This window comes from Eublepharis macularius, chromosome 12, assembly GCF_028583425.1.
Source record: "Eublepharis macularius isolate TG4126 chromosome 12, MPM_Emac_v1.0, whole genome shotgun sequence".
NCBI lineage: Eukaryota > Metazoa > Chordata > Lepidosauria > Squamata > Eublepharidae > Eublepharis > Eublepharis macularius.
In genome coordinates, this window is record NC_072801.1 from 26,048,617 (window position 1) to 26,067,676 (window position 19,060).

Genomic DNA, 19,060 nt, shown 5'->3' on the forward strand with positions numbered 1-19,060 from the left:
AAAGACAACCCATATCGGCCCTTTTATTCAAAACAACCGGAAGAATGCAAGACAATGCGCAAGCTTTCGAGTGCTGCAGAACTGTTCAGAAGGCTTTTAAAAAAATATAACATGAGAAGGGAGTGGGACCAAGCGCTAGAAGAACAAAGTGGACTTTACCGTGCCAGCTGTGCCAAAGAGGCCACTCAACATAGATTGGGGCTGCAGCAAAGAGTACAGAGTTGCTCCATCCTGCCAGCATTGCAGGGACCCTTGGCTTCAGCTGGCTGCCAGTGGCCTTTCACGGGACTTCAGGTACCTGACATGATGAATACTGCAGAATTCAAAAGTTTGCACACTCTGCTGGGTTACTGTAGTTGATTTAAAATGGATTTTGTTTCAGGTCAGACATGTATTCAGTCCATTTTTCTTTACCTGCAGTTCTGAAGTTTATGTTCGCAGGCATTTTAGGGAACTGAACTACTTCATATCCCTCCCTAAAACAGAGGGAGATGGTTCTTGCTTAGCTTTCTTCAGCAATTCATTCCACAAGGCCCCAATAAAGAAGGTTCTATTGTAGAAATGGGGGGGGGTGTCCAATTTTCCCATATGGGAGCAGATGACAAGGCTTTTGTGACCCAACTATATATGAGTGGATGAACTACATTAAGAGGTGACATGGACTGACTTGGAGCATGTACTTTAAAGGTCATCCTTAAGGCGAATGGCAGTGGTTTTTCAAAAGGTAGTTCATGCCCCTCTCACAGGGGGAGCAAGAGCAAGATGAACTGCTTTCTACTGAATCAGACCCTCAACCTATCAAGGTTAGTCTTATCTTTGCTGACTAGCAACAGGTTTCCAGATTCTCAGGTGAAGGTCTTTACTATCACCAATTACCTGATCCTTTTAACTGGAGATGCTGAGGATTGAACCTTGGACCTTCTGCATGCCAAGCAGATGCTCCTCCCCAAACAAATTGAGCGAGCAGGGAGAGAAGAGGCTTGATGGCAAATTTAAGTTTGCTTCTGTGTGGAACTGGCCATAAGCCACACTCCGTTGCTCAGTAATGCCATTTATATGTACTAACAAGAAAAAATATAAACTCATTCAGTGGTAGCAGATTTGAGATTGTATTGTGCTGGGTTATAATAAAGTATTATGCAACTATTTTGCAAAGAGGGGTTCCTGAAAAGTACGGCAAATTTAGGTAACTTTCCAAAAGGTTTGAGAACCATTGGTATACAGAATAAGTGTTGGCCTCTGAATTTTAAAAGAAAATTGCCCTGTGATATTTTATCCATTGCCTGAGGCAGCCAGCCACAGCCGAGTTAGAATGCATATGAGAGAGGGGCAGTGAAAAAGCTGAAGCACTACTTAAAGGGTTGGAATGGCTGTAGCCATCAAGAGTAACACAGAAACTGTTGCAGTCAGCCAGAGCCTTCAAAATATGCAGGAGCTGGTTCACATGCATCTGCATGAACCACTCCAAGGTGGGCCAGATTCTTCTCTTCAGAACTGGATGAACTGAGTCCATGAATGAGCTGGAACCCTTCCCCTAGCCCCTTGTCAATAACAACGTAAGCACTAGAGCCCCAAAAAGGCCAAGTGTCATTCTGAGTAGGCCCAGAGGGGGAAAAGAATAGAACATTCCTAACATGAAATATTATTCTGCTCAGACAAGGAAAAAAACGTATTTTTCAAACGAGCAGAAAGAGGCATCTCGCTGCACAGCGGTAAAAAGAACTATAGTAGAAACAGCAACATCTGAGCCACATAAAACAAAAAGTAAATTATTTAATGCATTAACGTTGATCTCAAAACAAATCCACAACAGAATGAGATTTTTTCCTTTCTTTGCAGAGAATTTTTGGAAATCATACAGTACCGAGAGGACGCTGATTACATTTTGCTTAATTTCCCAGTGAAACAGGCAGTCAATTCTCTGCTTGCTATATAGAACTTTATAACACTTGGATCCTAAAGTTGGTTCTCTTTATCTTTTTTCTTTCTTGCTCTGTAACAAGCAGCAAGCAAGCAAAAAACCCTGTGATTTTCAAGAATAACTGGATGGTTTGCTTCCTGATTCATCTTCTTGGGACCCCATACTCTGTCAAGTGAGAAAAAGAGTTGGTCAATATCCATTTCTGAAAGATAACACATGAGGCAAGAATTGGCAAGGAGAGGATTGGGGGTCTCTCTCACACAGCTATGTAGGCAACATGGCATAAGATCACAGAAAAGTGCAGAATAATGCAGAAGAGTGAAATAATTTCCAACAAGCATTCCCCTTCCTCAATGCCAGCTCCTGTCATCCCTGGTTTTTATACAAGTAGGTACCAAAGACCACCAGCACAGCCATTTCAGTGGTCAAAAAGGAGACCTCCTTTCATCAGTGGAAAATCTGGCTGGATTCAACCCTATGTTGTTTTCTTCCCACTTTCTAGGTTCTGCATTAATACAAAGCCTAGGCTGAAATTCTTGTCCCCAGGTGAGACGTTCTTCAGCTTGCCTTCTAAAATGACCTAGTCCCAGGAGGGTTCCACCACAGGCTAGTTTGGAGGCTTTGGCAATTAAGACGAATTAAGCAATTCATGGCTCATCCTTTAAATAGGTAAAATGGGCCGTCGCATCCCAGCCAACTCACTGCGATCCCCTTCATGGGAGGGGATAAGGTGAAATGGTTTGCCACTGCCTTACTCTGCATACCAACCCTGAACATCCTTGGTGGTCTCCCATCCAAGCAGTAACTATGGGCATCCCTACTTAGCTTCCAAGCTCTGGCGATATCAAGCTAGTCTCGGTAGTGTTGCCATGGTTTATCTTTTAGTCCATGAAAATTTGCTACAATTTTGGGATGATAGAACAGTGGTTTTTTTTTTCCCCAGGAGCAGAAAGTGGCATTGTGAATCAGATAAAATATGCATTAAGTCAAGCAGGCACTGAAACAAATCAAGAAACTAAAAGGAAAACAAAACCAGACTGGGAAAAAGCCAATAAACCAGGTACAGCAAATATTGAGGAGCAAAGAAGAGCAGAAAACAGTGCTACAAACAAATCAGCCCTATTTCCAAAACTGTCTGAAAAGCTCTACCAAATGTGGAAAACAATGCCACTATAAACTATGCTTAAGATACGTGGGGCCCTCTGTCTATGGAAGCGTGAAAATTAAATGTGTTATCTGCAAAAGAGAACTCTCTTCCGACAGTGATTTGATGACAATTCACAATTTGCATTCTTTATGCTTTTTTATGTACAGCGATAAAGACAACTGCACAGAAATGTGTACAGTGCCACCTCTATTGCATAGTGGCTTACAGATAGAATTCTTTTTGTTCATCATGTTCCACTGTGCAGTTTGTGAAAGAAAACAGAACTGACTCTAAAGCACCAAACACATAAATAACCTAAGCCACAAAGGCTCACCTCAGACAGATCCCCCAAGCCCAACTCTAAGCCCCAAGGCTTGCTTGGGACAGTTACCTTTTGGACAAACTGAGGGTTCACAGTGATCTCTTGATCCATGGCTTTCAGTCTCTCATCAAGATCTATACATTTCAGCATCTAGGAAAGGTCACAAAATAAAGAGGCACCTTTGTTAGTTTCGGCATCTACACTACAGCAGGATTCTTAGAGGTTTTCAGGTTTCTGGGCATACCAATTTGCTAAACTCTTACAATCTCCCAACCCACCAACCTTTAAAAAAAACTCTTATTTACTCAACACTCATTTCCAACACCAATGTTTAACATAGGGGAGATCTGAACAAACTTCTTATTTATGAGATTTATTTCACCTTTCCACTGGCATGGGGTCAAAGAAGCCAACAAGAGTTGTTGCTTCATAAAGCCATTGTTCTTTAAAAATCAGGATTAAAATTCAGAGATGCCTTGGCAGAAAAGGGGTTATTTACCTCCTGATCAATGTTGTGAAGCATAGCAGGATTGTTATATTTCTCTGGATTATCATGGAAACAGACCATACCATCTCTCTGGTTAATACTTGCAAAGATTTCACCGTCTTCTATCTGGTGGGGGAAAACAAGATGTCTGACAGCTAGACGTCCTCCTTTGGATCAGTGGCAGAAATATAACATTTCTGGAAATTCTGGAGCCTTTTTCCCAGGAAAAAAATCCAGAAATTTCAGGAAGGAATTAAATATATGTGCTGTACTTATTTTCAAACCTAAAACCTGTTGTGCTGCTTTAACAGTATTAAATGCATTTATAATTTCCCTAGCACATAAAATTGTATCAACTGCCATATTTATAGAATTTAGAAGTATAAACCCCTTGGTTTTCAACAAGTAAAGTTGTAAATATACCCAACGCTAAAAACAGAGAGAGCTGCAAACTGCTCTACCCTATGATATGGTACCCATTTCACTCACTCCAAAAGAAAAAAATTCTATTTCACCAGAGTTTTGTTTAACTCTCAGAAAAATTTTCCAATTTCTTCTGCTGCAAAAATCAAGACATCCTCAGACTTTTCCATGCTGTACATTTTGAGTGAATAAAGCCTCTTCCTAAAATGTATTTCATTCATTTCAACACGCCCCTAAATTTCTCATTTCTATTAGAAAAACTGGGAGAAAAATCTTCAGAAAAAAAACTGAACCACTCAATTCTTACGCAATCCAAGCAAAGCCAGATATACTTTTAAAAAAAAAATTACTGAAGAAGCCAGGACTCTGAAACTCCAACCTCAATGATCAGAAACTTTAGTCACCACCAGAACTTCTGAGAATGAATTTACCTGTTATAAAAAGACACGTCCCAGAGTTCCATGCCTCCCAGGTCCAACCTGGATCAAGGCATGGGAAAAGGTGGCTAAGCCTTCCCCCTGCATTGTTCACCCGACCTAAAACAACCCTGGGATCCACTAGTACCTGCACCACACTTCGGTTCCTCCTAAGCAGGGCAAACAGTGGCAACCCAAAGCTGTTTCCAGTTGGAAAACCGCAGTAAAGAACACCACCTCTCCCTGCATGCCACCACAGTCCCAATCCAAATTAGGTCCATGTCCCCCTGGGAAGCCTGGAACTCCCAAACACATCTTTCTAAACAAGTGAATCACCGTGAGAGGTCAGTTACTGTGGGTCACCAGCTTTTCAGCTTATTGTTAATAATACTATGATGAGAACAAAATAGTAAAGTGTCCATGGACTCATTACTATTTTGCAACTACAGACTAACACGGCTAACTCCTTGCTGTGAGAACCTTGCTGTTTTTTAAGAAGTGCTAAAAGAATGAGATACAATCCAGAAAGCCCCCAAATCAAATCTTACATCACTGTGAACTGACTGAGTGGGCCCTAGGCAACCTACTTTCTCTTAGAGTCCCCCTTTCCCCAATCTGCAACATGTGCACAATAATGACCTACCTTACAAGGTTGCTGTAAGGTTAACAAAATAATGTAAGTGGAGTGCTTTGAATACCGAAAGACCCACAGAAATGCTGTGCAGTATCACGATTGGGGCAGACAGATAAACTGAAAAGAAAGCCAAGACCCAACTTTTCCCTATTTTACAAAAGAAGTTTATCTGCCTGGTTGGAGATCTCAACCTGCCGCAGGTAGATGGCTATACATTAGCTGGGATCACCAACAGAAAAAAACTGTGTGTGAAATGTGTTGGTGGTGGATTAACGATCTGACTAGACAGTGGTTTTGAGAAGTAAGCTTTGTTATTTTCAATTACAGCAATGTAAGGGGAAATCATTTGCAAAACTTTATACTAGATTTAGAAGAAATCTAAGAAATTCATTCCTGCTGCTTCTCCAACATTCCTCCATACTCTACTGTAAGTGCACCTGAGTTCCACTTGCAATTGAAGAACTTTATGGTCTGTAGATGGGTGATCGTGGATCACACCCTGAATGGGGAGGTCTTGGGTACATCTGCAAGCTCTTAAACACGAGCAAACACAGAACTGGCAACAGATCACACTGACAACCAGTGGTTGACTCTAAACCCAATGCTTTTCATTCTGTTCTGCAGTGCAAAAACTACTTCTGTCTGAAGCAACATTCCTTACCATGTGAAGAACGTATTTTTCAGCTTCCTGGGGCCCAGACAGCTGCACTCGACTTGCCATATCTGTTAGTGACAGTGTTAAAAATGTCTGAAATTCAGAAAAAAGGAGCAAAATGGTGAGGCAAAAAAAAGCTGTCTGTGTTCCCTCCCTGCCCTTCACAAAGGAATTGCATGCTGAAAGGCACCTGCAAGATCCTCTGCAAGATTGTATCTTGCAATAAGAGAGCTTTGAGGAATGGCAAGTGGTTTAATTTGGGCAGTTGAAATTGCCACGGAGGGAAGCCCAGCTGAGGCAGCCTGTTCCTCCACTGAGTGCACTGTGGCAGGAAGCCCAGGCTGGGAGTAGGAAGAGCAGGTGGCAATGCCCCCCCCTGACTTCACATAGCTGGGATCAGGAGCAGAGCAGGTGGCAGTGCCCACCCCCTCACCTTAACCCAGCTGGGATCATGAGCGGAACAGGTGGCAATGCTCACCTCCCCTTTCAACCTGCCAGAATCGGGTGCAGAGCAGGTGGCATTGCCGAGCATGCTTCAGGTGTGAAGAAAGTGGCAATACCCGCCACCCACCTTCACCCACCTGGGATCAGGAGTGGAGCAGGTTGCAATGCTCGCCCCCCCCCCCGCCCTTCAACCTGCTGGAATCAGGCGCAGAGCAGGTGGTAATGCCCACCTCCCCTTCACTCAGCTGGGATCAGGAGCGCAGCAGGTGGCAAAGCCCTCCCGCTACCTTCCCCTGGCTGGGATAAGGCAGGAAGAAGGTGTCCATGCCCACCCCCCTTCAACCCACCAGAATCAGGTGCGAAGCAGATGGCAATGCCTGCCTCTCTTCACCCAGCCATTGTCAAGCACGGAATACATTGCAATGCCCATCCCCCTTTCACCCAGCCAGAATCAGATGCGGAGCAAGAGACAATGCCCACCCCTCTTTACCCAGCTGTGATCAGGAGTGCAGTAGTTGGCAATGCCCATCCTCCCTTCACCCAGCCGATATCAGGTGCGTAGCAATGCCCACCTGACGTCTTCATCTGACAGGGATCAGGAGCAGAGGAAGTGGCAGTGATTGCCCCCCACACACACCTTCACCCAGCTGGGATCAGTCATGGAGGAGGAGGCAATGCCCACCTGCCCATTTCTAAAGCTGGTTGTATTTTTTCCCACAATGGGCTTTGTTGTTAGTGTTTGAATAAAACAACTCTTTTTTCCACTGTACCACGTTTTTGGTTTTTTGCTCCATTCTTGGTGTGGCCCTATCTTCTCTGGTATTTGCAGGTTATAAGTTAAAAAATAAAATAAAATGCATCACAACTGCATAGCATTCCTGTGGAGGTGCCTTGGAATAGCTTGGACACCTGTGCATGGCCAAAGCCCTTAGAGATATCTAAATACAGAACATGGCAACTTCCTTACCTTAGTTAACCTCTGAATATTCTTTTTATAGAGTGAGGAGAGGCACTGCTTCACCAGGCCCATGTTGTTATCCCGGGTGAACGTCTCACTGTGCTTATTCACCAGACTGCGCAGTTCTGAAGGCTTATTGGTTGCGTACACTTGTGCTAGTTCGTGGTAGGCATTGCTAAGTGGCTGCAAGCAGGAAAGAAAACCCAGATCTAAAAATTCAGAGAATGGGGGGGGGGGGTTCACAGCAAGATCTCATCAGGAGCAAGAGAGCTATGAGACCAGTCTCCAGGTCACCTTGGGTTTCTTTCCCTCAGCCTAATTGTTTACTTGGTGGGGGTGGTACCACAAACTTAAAAGACCTCTCAAAGTTTGGCTGACAGGGAAGAGTTGGTTCTTGTTCTTCCCTAGATGCTACCCATTGCAGCCATTCTCGAACCAAAGAAACAGGCCTGAGTGGGCTACAAAAAAACCTGAGATCTATTCCCCTCACACTGACTGTAGCTACTACCAGTCTTGAAAGCTGCTACTTCTAGCTGGAGAGCTCCATCCCAAGCATCTTAGCAGCACAGCAGTGCAGGTTGAGATAGACTGTCTCTTACAACATAGCACAACTCGCACATCTCTGTGAACATGCAAAACACCAAAATGAGTACGTTCACACTCCAACAGGCAGATGCGCCCAAGACAGACTGAGGCCTGAAATAGGAAATCCACAAGATGCAGGCACAGCCCACGTGCAAGTGACACAGTATACAAGGATTTCCCAGCTCGAGCTGAACAGAAATTAACAGCCAGATGACCTGCATGGCTACTGTTCATTTAAAAAAGAGTTACGCAGAACACCTTTCTGCTCTATTGTATCCTCTGCTCAATTATCCTTAATGACACCTAAAAATGACTGCACAAGGTGGCCGTCGGGGTACAGCCTCATGGTGAGGCCTCCTCTACCCACGGGCTGAAAATATCCTCCAGAAGGCAAGTCCTTGATCAGTTCTGATTAGTTGAGCCTGTTTATATGGCAGTGTTGAGAGGGTCATAGTTCCTCTGTCATTGACTTAATTTCTCTGATAGAAAAGAGTCTAGTAGCACCTTTAAGACTAACCAACTTTACTGTAGCATAAGCTTTCGAGAATCACAGTTCTCTGACAAAGAGAACTGTGATTCTCGAAAGCTTATGCTACAGTAAAGTTGGTTAGTCTTAGTTCTCTGATTCCCAAAAGCTTATGCTACAGTAAAGTGGGTTAGTCTTAAAGGTGCTACTGGACTCTTTTCTATTTTACTGCTACAGACTGACATGGCTAACTCTTCTGGATTAATTTCTCTGAGAGGGTTTTGGCACTCTTGCACTAAGCTGCTGAACATTAGACAAGAGACCTTAAAATGCAAGTTTCAAGGCACATGAGCAACATCTGTTGAACACCCAATCAAGTGGCTCTTAAGCTTTAAATCCACAACTGTCTTACCCTAGTATATATCATTAAGCATTCCCCCCCATCACAAGGGTATGCAGGCAATGGCTCCAGAACTAAATGTGGCTCAGCAAAGAACCAATTACAGCACTTGAAAAAATAAAACAGAATCTTTTGAGGTATATTTAAACGGGTAGGTGGGATGGGATGCTAGAACCACCTGTCTGCGAAGGGAAGGGCAGGCACAGATTTTTATGGGCTTCGTGGAGATGCTCATCAGAAAGGCAAATGATTGAGGTGAGCAGTTGTCCAGAACCAAAGCACAAACCATGCACCCAAACAATCCTGGGTATATTTATGACTTTTTGTGAGACCTCGCATGTATGCTACTTCTAACAAAGGAATCACAACCACCGTTGTTAGGGTTGCAGAAACTTAATGGATTCTAAATCATGTCATTTCTCAATAAAGAATGTTGTATATTTTCAATTATGCAAACAAGCACTCTTATACTTGCTCTCTGGCAATCTCTGCTCTGAATTTTGATGTCGTTTGGCTCATCAGTTATAGAAGGCTGCTGACCTCTGATTTAGAGGTTTATGATTCAGAAAGATTCTACCACTTCAAGGATTCTAATATAGGTCACCTTCCTCTTTTTAAGAACAATGAGGAGGGAGAAGAGTTCTTCCCACTTCTGCATTTTACAAACTTTTTAGTGACACACCGTATTCCACAAATTATTTCCTGGAAATCTTACCTTAATGAATCTACCCACTACTTGGGAGGTGTATTTTGGCAGCTGCTGCACTTTGCCAAGGAGTATCAAGGAAACTAGGATATATTTTTTATAGGATTCCAACATAATATGACTGACGGCCATGGCAGGAGTCGTTATAGCCTGAGAAAGACAGGGGGAAAAACAGGAAATGGGAACCCGTGGAAACAGACAAATACTTTGTGGCAGTTTCTTGGGAAGTCAAAACCTTGCAGATGTAGTCTATATCATTAAAGAGAAGTTGTGAAGCTATTTACCTAGTGCTGGTGCCTCTGAGATTCAGTGTGGTATGCTGGTTAGAGTGGCAGACGAGAATCTGGCAGACCCAGATTTGAGTCCCCAGTCTGCCACACTGCTTTACCCAGTTATCTCTCAATACAAATAGCCAACATGAACATTAAGGGATTGCTGACTCCCTGCTGCTAGCAGCTCGTAATGTTAAGCAGATGCTGCAAGGACAGCAAATATAGATTGTTTACAGTGTGGCTACAGGCACTGACCATAAAGTCTGTACTTTATGTAGAGAGACCTTTACGGCTGCATACGACTTTGTGTTGAGGTTTCTCCGGGCATCACTTTTAGATGCTTCATCATGGATCAATAACACATCAACTATTCATCTATACATATTTTTCTTGGGCACTTTTCATTTGCTGTGTGCCAAGGTAGTAAACTGTCATGCAGGCATAAGCAGCTGTGAAATGGAACATATATTATAACCCAGGCTTGACAATACCTAGTTGCCCACTCTTCTGTGGAGAATTAAGACATGCAGAGAACCCTCTGCAGATGAGACGTTAATCTTCTAATTCCAAACCTGGCCCCAGGTATGCAGATCAAAAAAAATGCACAATGGGGCCAGGTACAGATTTGGAAAAATTCTGCAAACAGGGTTTCCCAGGTTTCTAGAATAAAATCCAGAGTTTTTTTTAAAAAATGGGGAGAGGCTCAAAAGCCACAAGAACTAGAGAAACAACTTGAACAGCTAAAACCATGGCATAATTTTGACCCCATAACATTTCTTGCTTAAAGCCATCTGGCAGCCCTGTAAAGGGAGATGAGGAGTCTCCCTGTACTGCTGGCCTTACAGCAGGAAGGGAAGAGACTTGAAGCTTTCAAGCTCACTCATCAGCTGGCAGGTGGCCAGCAGGAGGAGAACATGTCTTGTACACTTCCCATTCCTAAACACACACAGACATACACATTACCCAGGGGCCACAGAGCAAGAGGCCAGGGCTTGGTATGAGGGGGAAAGGGGGTTTCCCACCCCTTGCCAGTCTTCACAGGTCCCCCATTTGTTTTAATCTTTTCAGACTCTGATGTGCCTCAAAGGACAGACACATTTACAAGTCTGTTCTAACCTAAACCTCACCCTTCCTTTGGATGCATGGCTCTCTTCTGTCATATGCGCAGAGGGGAGAGGGTTACCTGTTCGTAGAAGTAAAGTGCTCTTTCAAAGTTCTTGAGCCCAGTGTATATCATTCCGCCATAGTAGTAGTAACACAGAAAGTGCTTTGCATCATATGCCCCGTTCTCTTTACAAATATCCATCATGTCCACATCAAGATATGGAAGGGCAGGTTTAAAGCATTTTGCTAACAAACAGAGCTAAAACAAAATAGAGCTTGGTTACACAAACCAGGCACTTCCAAAGCACAACCACTGTACAGTCTTTCAAATTACATCCCAGGAACCGAGATTTAAATGCACGCTGCAGCAAAAACTAGACACCATCAGTTACAAAACTTGGACTGTGAAACTCTTAGTGGGTTTTTTTGTTTTAGATTCATGAGAAATAGTCCTAAGTTAGAGGCCCCAGAGCTATCACTGGGTGCAGTTAGGAAGGGCAGATCAGAGGGCTACAGAACAACCAGTATGATATCCTGGCTACATCATCAGACTGGGATCTGAGAAACCCGGGTCTGAATTCGCCCTCTGCCAGGGGAACTTGCTGCATGACCTTGGGCCAGTCACACACTCTTAGCATATAGCATAACCTGCCTCACAGGATTGTTGTTGTGAGGATAAAATGAGGAAGAGGAGAATAATGTAAGCTGCTTTTGGTCCACATTGTGGAAAAAAGCAAAGTTCAAATGAAGTAAATCAATGATAAAGAGTTGCATCTACAGAGCCTCTAAATGTATCCTGAATATTTGTTTTAAGATATTTATCCTTAACTCAGAAGATTAGGGAATTCCAGCATAGCTGCTTGTTCCCAACCATTCCATTAACAGCACATCTCTGCAAAAATGCTTGCAAAAACACCAAGGCTGAGAACACAGAAGCCATAAACTTAAAGAGCTGCATATTATACACACTTGTATAGATATGTTGAGGTTTTGCAGGTAAGGAAGGGGTATGGGAAGGTTGCCCCTTTACCAGTCATTAATACTTTAAAGTTGTTTTAAACATTTTATTGGTTTTTCGAAAGAGCCAGCCAGAAGACTAAGAACTAGGAAACAATTGTACTTCATGTGATATAAACTTAAATTCCTATGAATAAGAGTGATGCACTGGGGAGTGGGGAGGCAGGCTTAACAGCCAAGTATTCCCAAGCCTTCTAGAGCTTCTTACCTGACATAGATCTGCATGTATTGAGGTTAGCTGGTTGGTGTTCATCTGCATCTTGTCTATGGCTTGTCTGAGAATGCCGATTCCTCGCAGGGGCTGCCGGAAACAGAGCTCTTTCAGGTACGTTCCATACAGATGTTTTCGGCAAAACTTATATATTGGAAGGTAGCACTAATTTTGCTATGAACACAGAGATAGGTCCTTAGACAACTCATATCAAGACCAGTTTATACCTCAGAGGGGGTAGCCATGCTAAACTGAAGCAGCGTGAACCACAGAGAGTCTAGTGGCACCTTTTGTTTCAGTGAGCCAGACCATGACCCCCCCCAAAACACAGAGGGATGGGAGCAGGGGGGAAACATTGTAAATGAGGCCAGAAGATGAAGGTCTGAAGGGAGAATGTTATAAGCCACTTTGGGTCACCATAGGGGAGAAAAGTGAGGTATAAATGAAAACATTGAAAAATAGGTGTGTGTTGGAATGTGGTTTCCCTGTTTCTTGGCCTTGCATGATCTTTTGGCCTCCTTTGGCAATAACATCTTGTCCTTCTCCCTCTGTGGGAGAGAGATTCTGAGGATTAACACTTCATGATTTTGAAGAAGCAGGCAGTCGCCTTAAAACACCACAAGACATGAGATCAGTGGCACTCGCTTAATGACTGGGGAGCCACCTGTGGCTTTTCTGAATGCTGCTTGCTAATGTGGCACCAGCCCTACATTTTCAGAAGGTGAGAAAGGCCCTTGCGGTTGCCAGGTGACTGCCACCTTGAAACAGTTGACACTGAAGGAACACATAAACTGTAAGCCTCCTTGAGGTGCAGGCCTCCGCCAAGAATGGAAACAAAGACAGCTCTTCTGGTTGATGGGAGCCATGGAGCGAGTACCATTTCTTTATACTGTAACCCATTCCAACATGGAGGAACAAAGCAGGCTAGAAGTCCCCCAAAAGGCAATATTTACCAATGCAGGAAGTACAAACACATCAAGGATGCAGGAACAAATTATCTGAGATTCAGGGTAAGTCGTGAGGTAAGAGTGTTTGCAGGTGACACAATATTATTCAGGACAGAAAGAACCAAAGCAGATTGAGAAAAGCTTCAAAAGCATCTCTTGAACCAGGGCAAGTGGGTGACAACATAGCAAACAAAGTTGAGAGTAACTGTAAAGTGACTGGGGGAGGTGAAAAAAGTCTCATTTTAAATATATACCGATCAGGTCTGGGTAGGTGGTGAATGACTAGGGAAAAGGTCTTGTGATTGTGATGGACAGCTCAATGAGGATGTTGCCTCAGCTTGCAATTAACAGTGGGAAAGACAGATTCTCTAGTATGGATTATTACCAAAGTGACTAAAAAAAAATAGCCAGTATCTCTCACATTTCGAATACTATGTATAGATCTGGCTGCTGTACCCTGAGAAGGATATTGTGGGTGCAGAAGATGACAACTAAGTGATCAAGGGGTTACAGCACCTTTCTTATGAGGAACATCAAAGGAGTCTTAACTCCTTAGTAAATTTAGAAGGACTAGTTTAAAAGGACTAAAGGATACAGGTTTTAAAACAGAGTAGAGAAAGTTAGTGGAGAAGTTTTTATTGTTCTCCCATAAATCAGAGGCATGCAATGAAGCTGATGGGCCAAAGAGCAAAAAGAAGTATCACTTATGCAAAGAATAATTAGCCTTGGGAACTCATTGCCACACGATTTAGCAATGACCAGTAGCTGAGATTACCTGAAAACGTAATTAGACTTATTCAGGAAGGATAAGTCTCACAATGGGTATCAACTGCAATGACTAAATGGAACTTCCATGTTCAGAGGAAGCAGTCCTTTGAAAGCCAGAGCTGGGGGCAGGACAACCACAGGGGAAGGCCTTGACTTCTCTACCCCGTTTTTGGACCTTCTGGGAGCATCTGCTTGGCCCCTGAATGAACAGGCTGCTGGACTAGCTCAGATTAAGAGCGGCTGCTCTTATGTTCTTATAACTCTCCCGAGAATCTAAACAGTGTTATCTAAATTACTACAAGCCCTGTGGTGCAGAGTGATAAGCTGCAGTACTGCAGTTCAAGCTCTGCTCACGACCTGAGTTCAATCCTGGCGGAAGCTGGGTTCAGGTGGCTGGCTCAAGGTTGACTCAGCCTTCCATCCTTCCGAGGTTGGTAAAATGAATACCCAGGTTCCTGGGGGTAAAGTGTGGCAAACCACTCTGTAACAAAAAGCCTGCCAAAAAAAGTCGTGATGCAACGTCCCCCCATGGGTCAATAATGACTTGGAGCTTGCACAGGGTTACTTTACCTAAATTACTGCATTTGCATTCACTTACCTGTTTCCTTTCCACAAGGGCATTTGTTAATTGGTGACATAGACCAGCAACTAGAAACAATTTCAAAAAAGAAAGAAATGAGAACCCCCAGCTAAGAAAGGCATCAAATTTGGGAGCATGCAAGATGGGCTGGCTCAAAGTCCGACTCACAAGTGTCCGTTGCGTATCGAATGTGCTCCCCGTTACAAGTGCTAATAAAAAGCTGGACCTGCGAGAATAGTGTTTCAAAGTCAGGGATGCTGGGCATAGAAAACTTCACAAACCTAAAACAGAAAAAAAAACAAGAGCAACACTTAACATGGTAAATCTGAGGTCAGAGCCCTGCAGAAAGAAAGTGCTTAAAAGGAGCCCTCTGGGTAACAGAAATAAACCTAACCTCTAGCTCCTGCCAAATAAATAGATAAACAAACACAAAGGAAAAACAGATGAAAATATATGAAGTCACAAACCAATAAAGAAGGGACATGTACACAGTGTGTTTGTTCTAAGCACCTTGCAGGTCTCATGACTCCTAAGCAAACCTATTTTCCACGTGATGGGCAGGCACTGAGAGAATTCAACAGAGACTGCTTCTCCATTCACTCAAGTTCCATGACAAAGAAAGAGGCACTTGTTGACTCCCTCACTTTTAGGCACCTAATAAAGCCAAAATTACTCACTAATGGGTTATGTGGAGATTGAGCCCCCATCTGACATGCAAGATGACACAGCCTGAAACTTATTCTTCAGAACCCAAATAAAGACTTCTTGCTGCTGAATTGCACAGGAAAGCACACAGAGCCAACCACCACATGCCCCCACTCTGACCTGGTGTCTGCCAAACGCTTGCCAGCTAAGCACTGCTTAGAAGTTTCCAACTAAAAAAAAAATCCCGTGTTTGAGGGGAAGAGAGGTACAGTGAAATGCTGTAGAATGCTGATATACCCGCTACCTTTCTCACAGCAAGATCCAAAGCAAAATCGGCCACCAGAACCGATCCTGCTTTGCTTCAGCAAGACTGCTATATCAGGTGCCTTCAGACAGGGCTGGCTGTGTACATTGTTTCCACCCCACAAGGGGAAAGTTTAAGACTAAACATTAAGATTTTTGGATTCAAATGAAGTGTGCCACATCAACCCTATGAAGACCAAAGAAACGGAAAGGTTGAGGAGGTACCGTTTACCTAAAGTGTAAGGGATGGTGCTCAGGAATTGTATGTCAGGAGGTGGAGGAGTAGACACAGAGATACTCTCCTTCTGCCACTCATAGTCAATATTCAGATGTTTCTAAACTTCCAGGATATATAGAAACTGGTTTCTATATCTCATGCTGGATTCCACGTGCCCTACAGAGCAACAGCCTTCATAGTTTCCACAGCACCTGCTGAGCATGGACTCTACTGAGCTTGTGACAGGAAGTCTCAGGATGCCACAACCACATGATAGGAAAAGGGGACAGTTATAGCTTCATGGGCATCAAGGCCAGGATTGTGGGCAGCAGAAGAAGAGAAGCCATGCGAGAAAACACAAGGAAGGATACGATAGTGATGAGAAAGCTGAAGGTCAGAGACAAGGAGGAAGCCTCACCAAACAAGTTCATCTCACTGCCCTGCATCTCATCTCAATGTGCTCACAAAAAGGCAGGAGATACAACAGCACTGTTATCCCTACATGTCCACTAGGAGCAAGCTCCCAAAGGGCAGCAAAACCAAAAACAGCAACTATGCAGGGCTCACAACCCAGCTGGTGGAGCTCTGTGACCCCCCCCTTGAGGGTCACACCCATGAACGCATGAAGCTGCCTTATACAAAACCAGGCCCATGGTCCATCAAGGTCAGTAGTGCCTACTAGGAATGGCAATGGTTCTCCAGAATCTCAGGCAGAGATCCTTCACATCGCCTGTCTAACCCCTCAACTGTAAATACTTTGCACTTTTTTGGAAACCAAAGCAGAACAAGATATTCTTCAGAGTTAAACTCAGGGAGTTTTTCTAAAAAAAGAAACACACCTTCACACATTTCTTTAAAACGATATCGCACCATTCAGATGGTGAAAACAGTCCTGTGAATTTCCATATAACAGGACCATTTACCCACATCAAAGCCTTGAGCAAAAGCTTCAGACAAAAGGCCCGCCACTTACAGAACAGCAAGAACTCCTAAGGAATGTTCTTGGACATCGAGGGCGCCAAGTACAGTGTCTAGGTGAGAGAGGTTTTTCGCAAGCAATTCCCCACTTTTGTTGATCAGTTCACAAAGCTGGGTCATTTGCCCTGAAAAAAGAAACAGCGCCATTATGTTTCAAGGTTAATAACTGTAACACACAACGGCTGTCAAGCATTCTAATGTACACTTTGGGATTAAACTAAGAGTCCCCCCGCCCTATGGAATGAAACCACAGAGGTATCCCACATGTCCTGGACAATGCAAGAGAGAAAGATGCTGTCTGCATAGATAGAGCTCTTTTCCCCAAAGAGGAAGAGGTCACCTAATGCTAAGAGGAAAATCCCAGAAAAATGCAAAAAGTTGGGTGCTAATGAACCTTTTGTGCGTTAGATAAAATCTAATTACTTCATTTATCGCCTGCCTTTCTCACACAGATTACGAATTTTTAAAAATCCATCAGACAGCATAAGACATCCAACAAACAATGCAGCAGGACTAAGACATGATGTACCTGTAAACAAAGTAGAGAGTGGATTTCAAAGACAGAAGACAGTGCAGTCGAAGCCAGGTGATTCATACACTCAATACAGCAATAGGCAACAAACCTGTTCCCTAATAAAATCACCCTCCTGGATTGCTCCATTCTGCTGCAATTCTAACCCCTTTACACAAATGCCCTCCTGTATTTTTGTTGGAAACATTCTGCAGAATTAGAGGAATGTGGGAGCCTCGCTTTATAAGTGGGGAGAAGTAACATCTCACTCCCACACTTTGTTGGTGGCGCACAGTGGAAGAAGGTGCCTGACAAATTTCTGGCAGACACATCAGGACCATACATGGGATGCTTCCAACAGAGAGAGGTCTTCCAGTAAGTGTCGTAAGCACTCATGTTTCACCCTAGCTGCTTCATGGGCACAACTGGGGGGGGGGATTTCTCAGTGGAAGTGCCTCTTCTGCTCAGTAGCACTAATACAACTCTCTCCAATTATGACACCATTGGGAACATTCCCCACTCAGAGCAATGCTTGACAAAGCGCAAGTGCCAGCTTGCCATAACACCTAGAAATTTCAGTGTATTGTCTAGTATTAGAAAATATGGGCATAAAAATACAAAGCCTGAAGACTGAAAAATGAGTCTGGCTCCTAAATTTGAGGACTGGCTCCTAGAAGCAAAGAAATCTTTTCAAGGCCTGCTCTAGACGGTCGATGAGGAAGGCGGTGTTTACAAACATGGTATGCACTGACTTACGGCACCCGCTGCAACCAAAAGATGTGGCCATTAGCTTAAGACAGTTTTAAAAAAGGATCAGACAAATTCATGCAGGAGAGATAAATGGAGCCTCCGTGTTCAAAGGCAGAACACTTAATATTATCTGGGATGATGAATGGGGAGGGTGTCCAAGGACTCCCCAAGCATACAGAAAAATAACACTTAGCATTTTATCCAGTGTTCAAAGGTGATTACATGCATTAGCTTACTGAAATCCTTATAAACAGCACTGTAAGGTAAGCCAGAAATATTATTCCCCACCTGCATACAGGGAACTGAGAATGAGACTATGCCACCTAGGCGGGTCACAGCAAAGCAGAGATCTGAATCCATGACCTAAATCAAAGCTCATCCTCTTCTCCACCATACTACAATAACTGATTAATTTGCAATTAGAAAACAACCAAGCAGCCTGATGAGGAATGAGAGTGGGATTTCGAGGGAATGTTACCATCAGTTAAGGAAAAGAGAGATGCTAAAGGAGCCCGCTGGGCCCCCAGAAGAGCTGACAGCACCTCGGAGGATGTGAGGCATCCCCCACTCCCATACAACAGGAGAGGAGAAGCAACGATGAAGCCTCCTCAACAAGTACCATCAGGGCGAGAAAATCAGATCCCGGGGCACTGGTCTAGTCGGTGTTGTGGGACAGTTGCACTATAGCTCTAGAGAGAAGCTGTTCAGCGCTAGGCGAGCCAGAGGACCCTCAGGAAAGCCCAGAGCTCAGCTTCATGTGTAGCCAGGCTCCCACCTGCTTGCACCCTCCACAGATATCCCTCCGCTCTGCCCCATCCGCACAGCCCTGTCACCTCTGCAATGCCACAGACGCTTTTTGCGGAGCCAGACCCGCCTAAGTCAGCAGCATCGAAGCGCTCTGCCATTCAGCCACGGCCCCTCCCGGCGCGCAGGCGCTCTCGGGCCGAGCCTCAGCCACCCACCCAGAGGAAGGCGGGAGAGCCGAGGACGGGCGCCAGGCTGCAGGAGCGACGCCCGGCCCCGCAGCTGCCCGAGAGAAGGCCTCACCTTGGGCCGAGAGCTGCCGGACGCTGTTGACAAACTGCTCCAGAGCGGATGCCATCTTGGAGGCGCGGGAAGCCTCGGACAGAGAGGGGGGGAGGAACGAACCCCAGCCGGGGACGGCAGGAAGAGGAAGCCTCCTCCGCCCGCTC

At 44.3% G+C, this 19,060-nt stretch overlaps 1 protein-coding gene across 3 annotated transcripts; it reads right to left on the reverse strand.

Annotated features, from left to right (window-relative positions):
- Positions 1–1,755: 1,755 nt before the first annotated feature.
- On the reverse strand, positions 1,756–19,060 carry LOC129340244 (COP9 signalosome complex subunit 3-like). 3 transcript variants are annotated; one of them, XM_054994916.1, is made up of 12 exons: positions 18,915–19,060; positions 16,602–16,731; positions 14,632–14,744; positions 14,482–14,531; positions 12,166–12,258; positions 11,020–11,199; positions 9,574–9,714; positions 7,417–7,590; positions 6,012–6,098; positions 3,890–4,003; positions 3,460–3,540; positions 1,756–2,086 (listed from the first exon to the last, which is right to left on the reverse strand). In XM_054994916.1, the coding sequence occupies exons 1-12, from the start codon at positions 18,967–18,969 to the stop codon at positions 2,033–2,035; spliced, it is 1,272 nt and encodes a 423-aa protein (XP_054850891.1). In that variant the 5' UTR covers positions 18,970–19,060; the 3' UTR covers positions 1,756–2,032. The 3 variants fall into 3 exon arrangements, with proteins under 3 accessions (XP_054850891.1, XP_054850893.1, XP_054850892.1); XM_054994918.1 differs by lacking the exon at positions 18,915–19,060 and adding an exon at positions 18,701–18,720; XM_054994917.1 differs by lacking the exon at positions 18,915–19,060 and adding an exon at positions 17,030–17,144.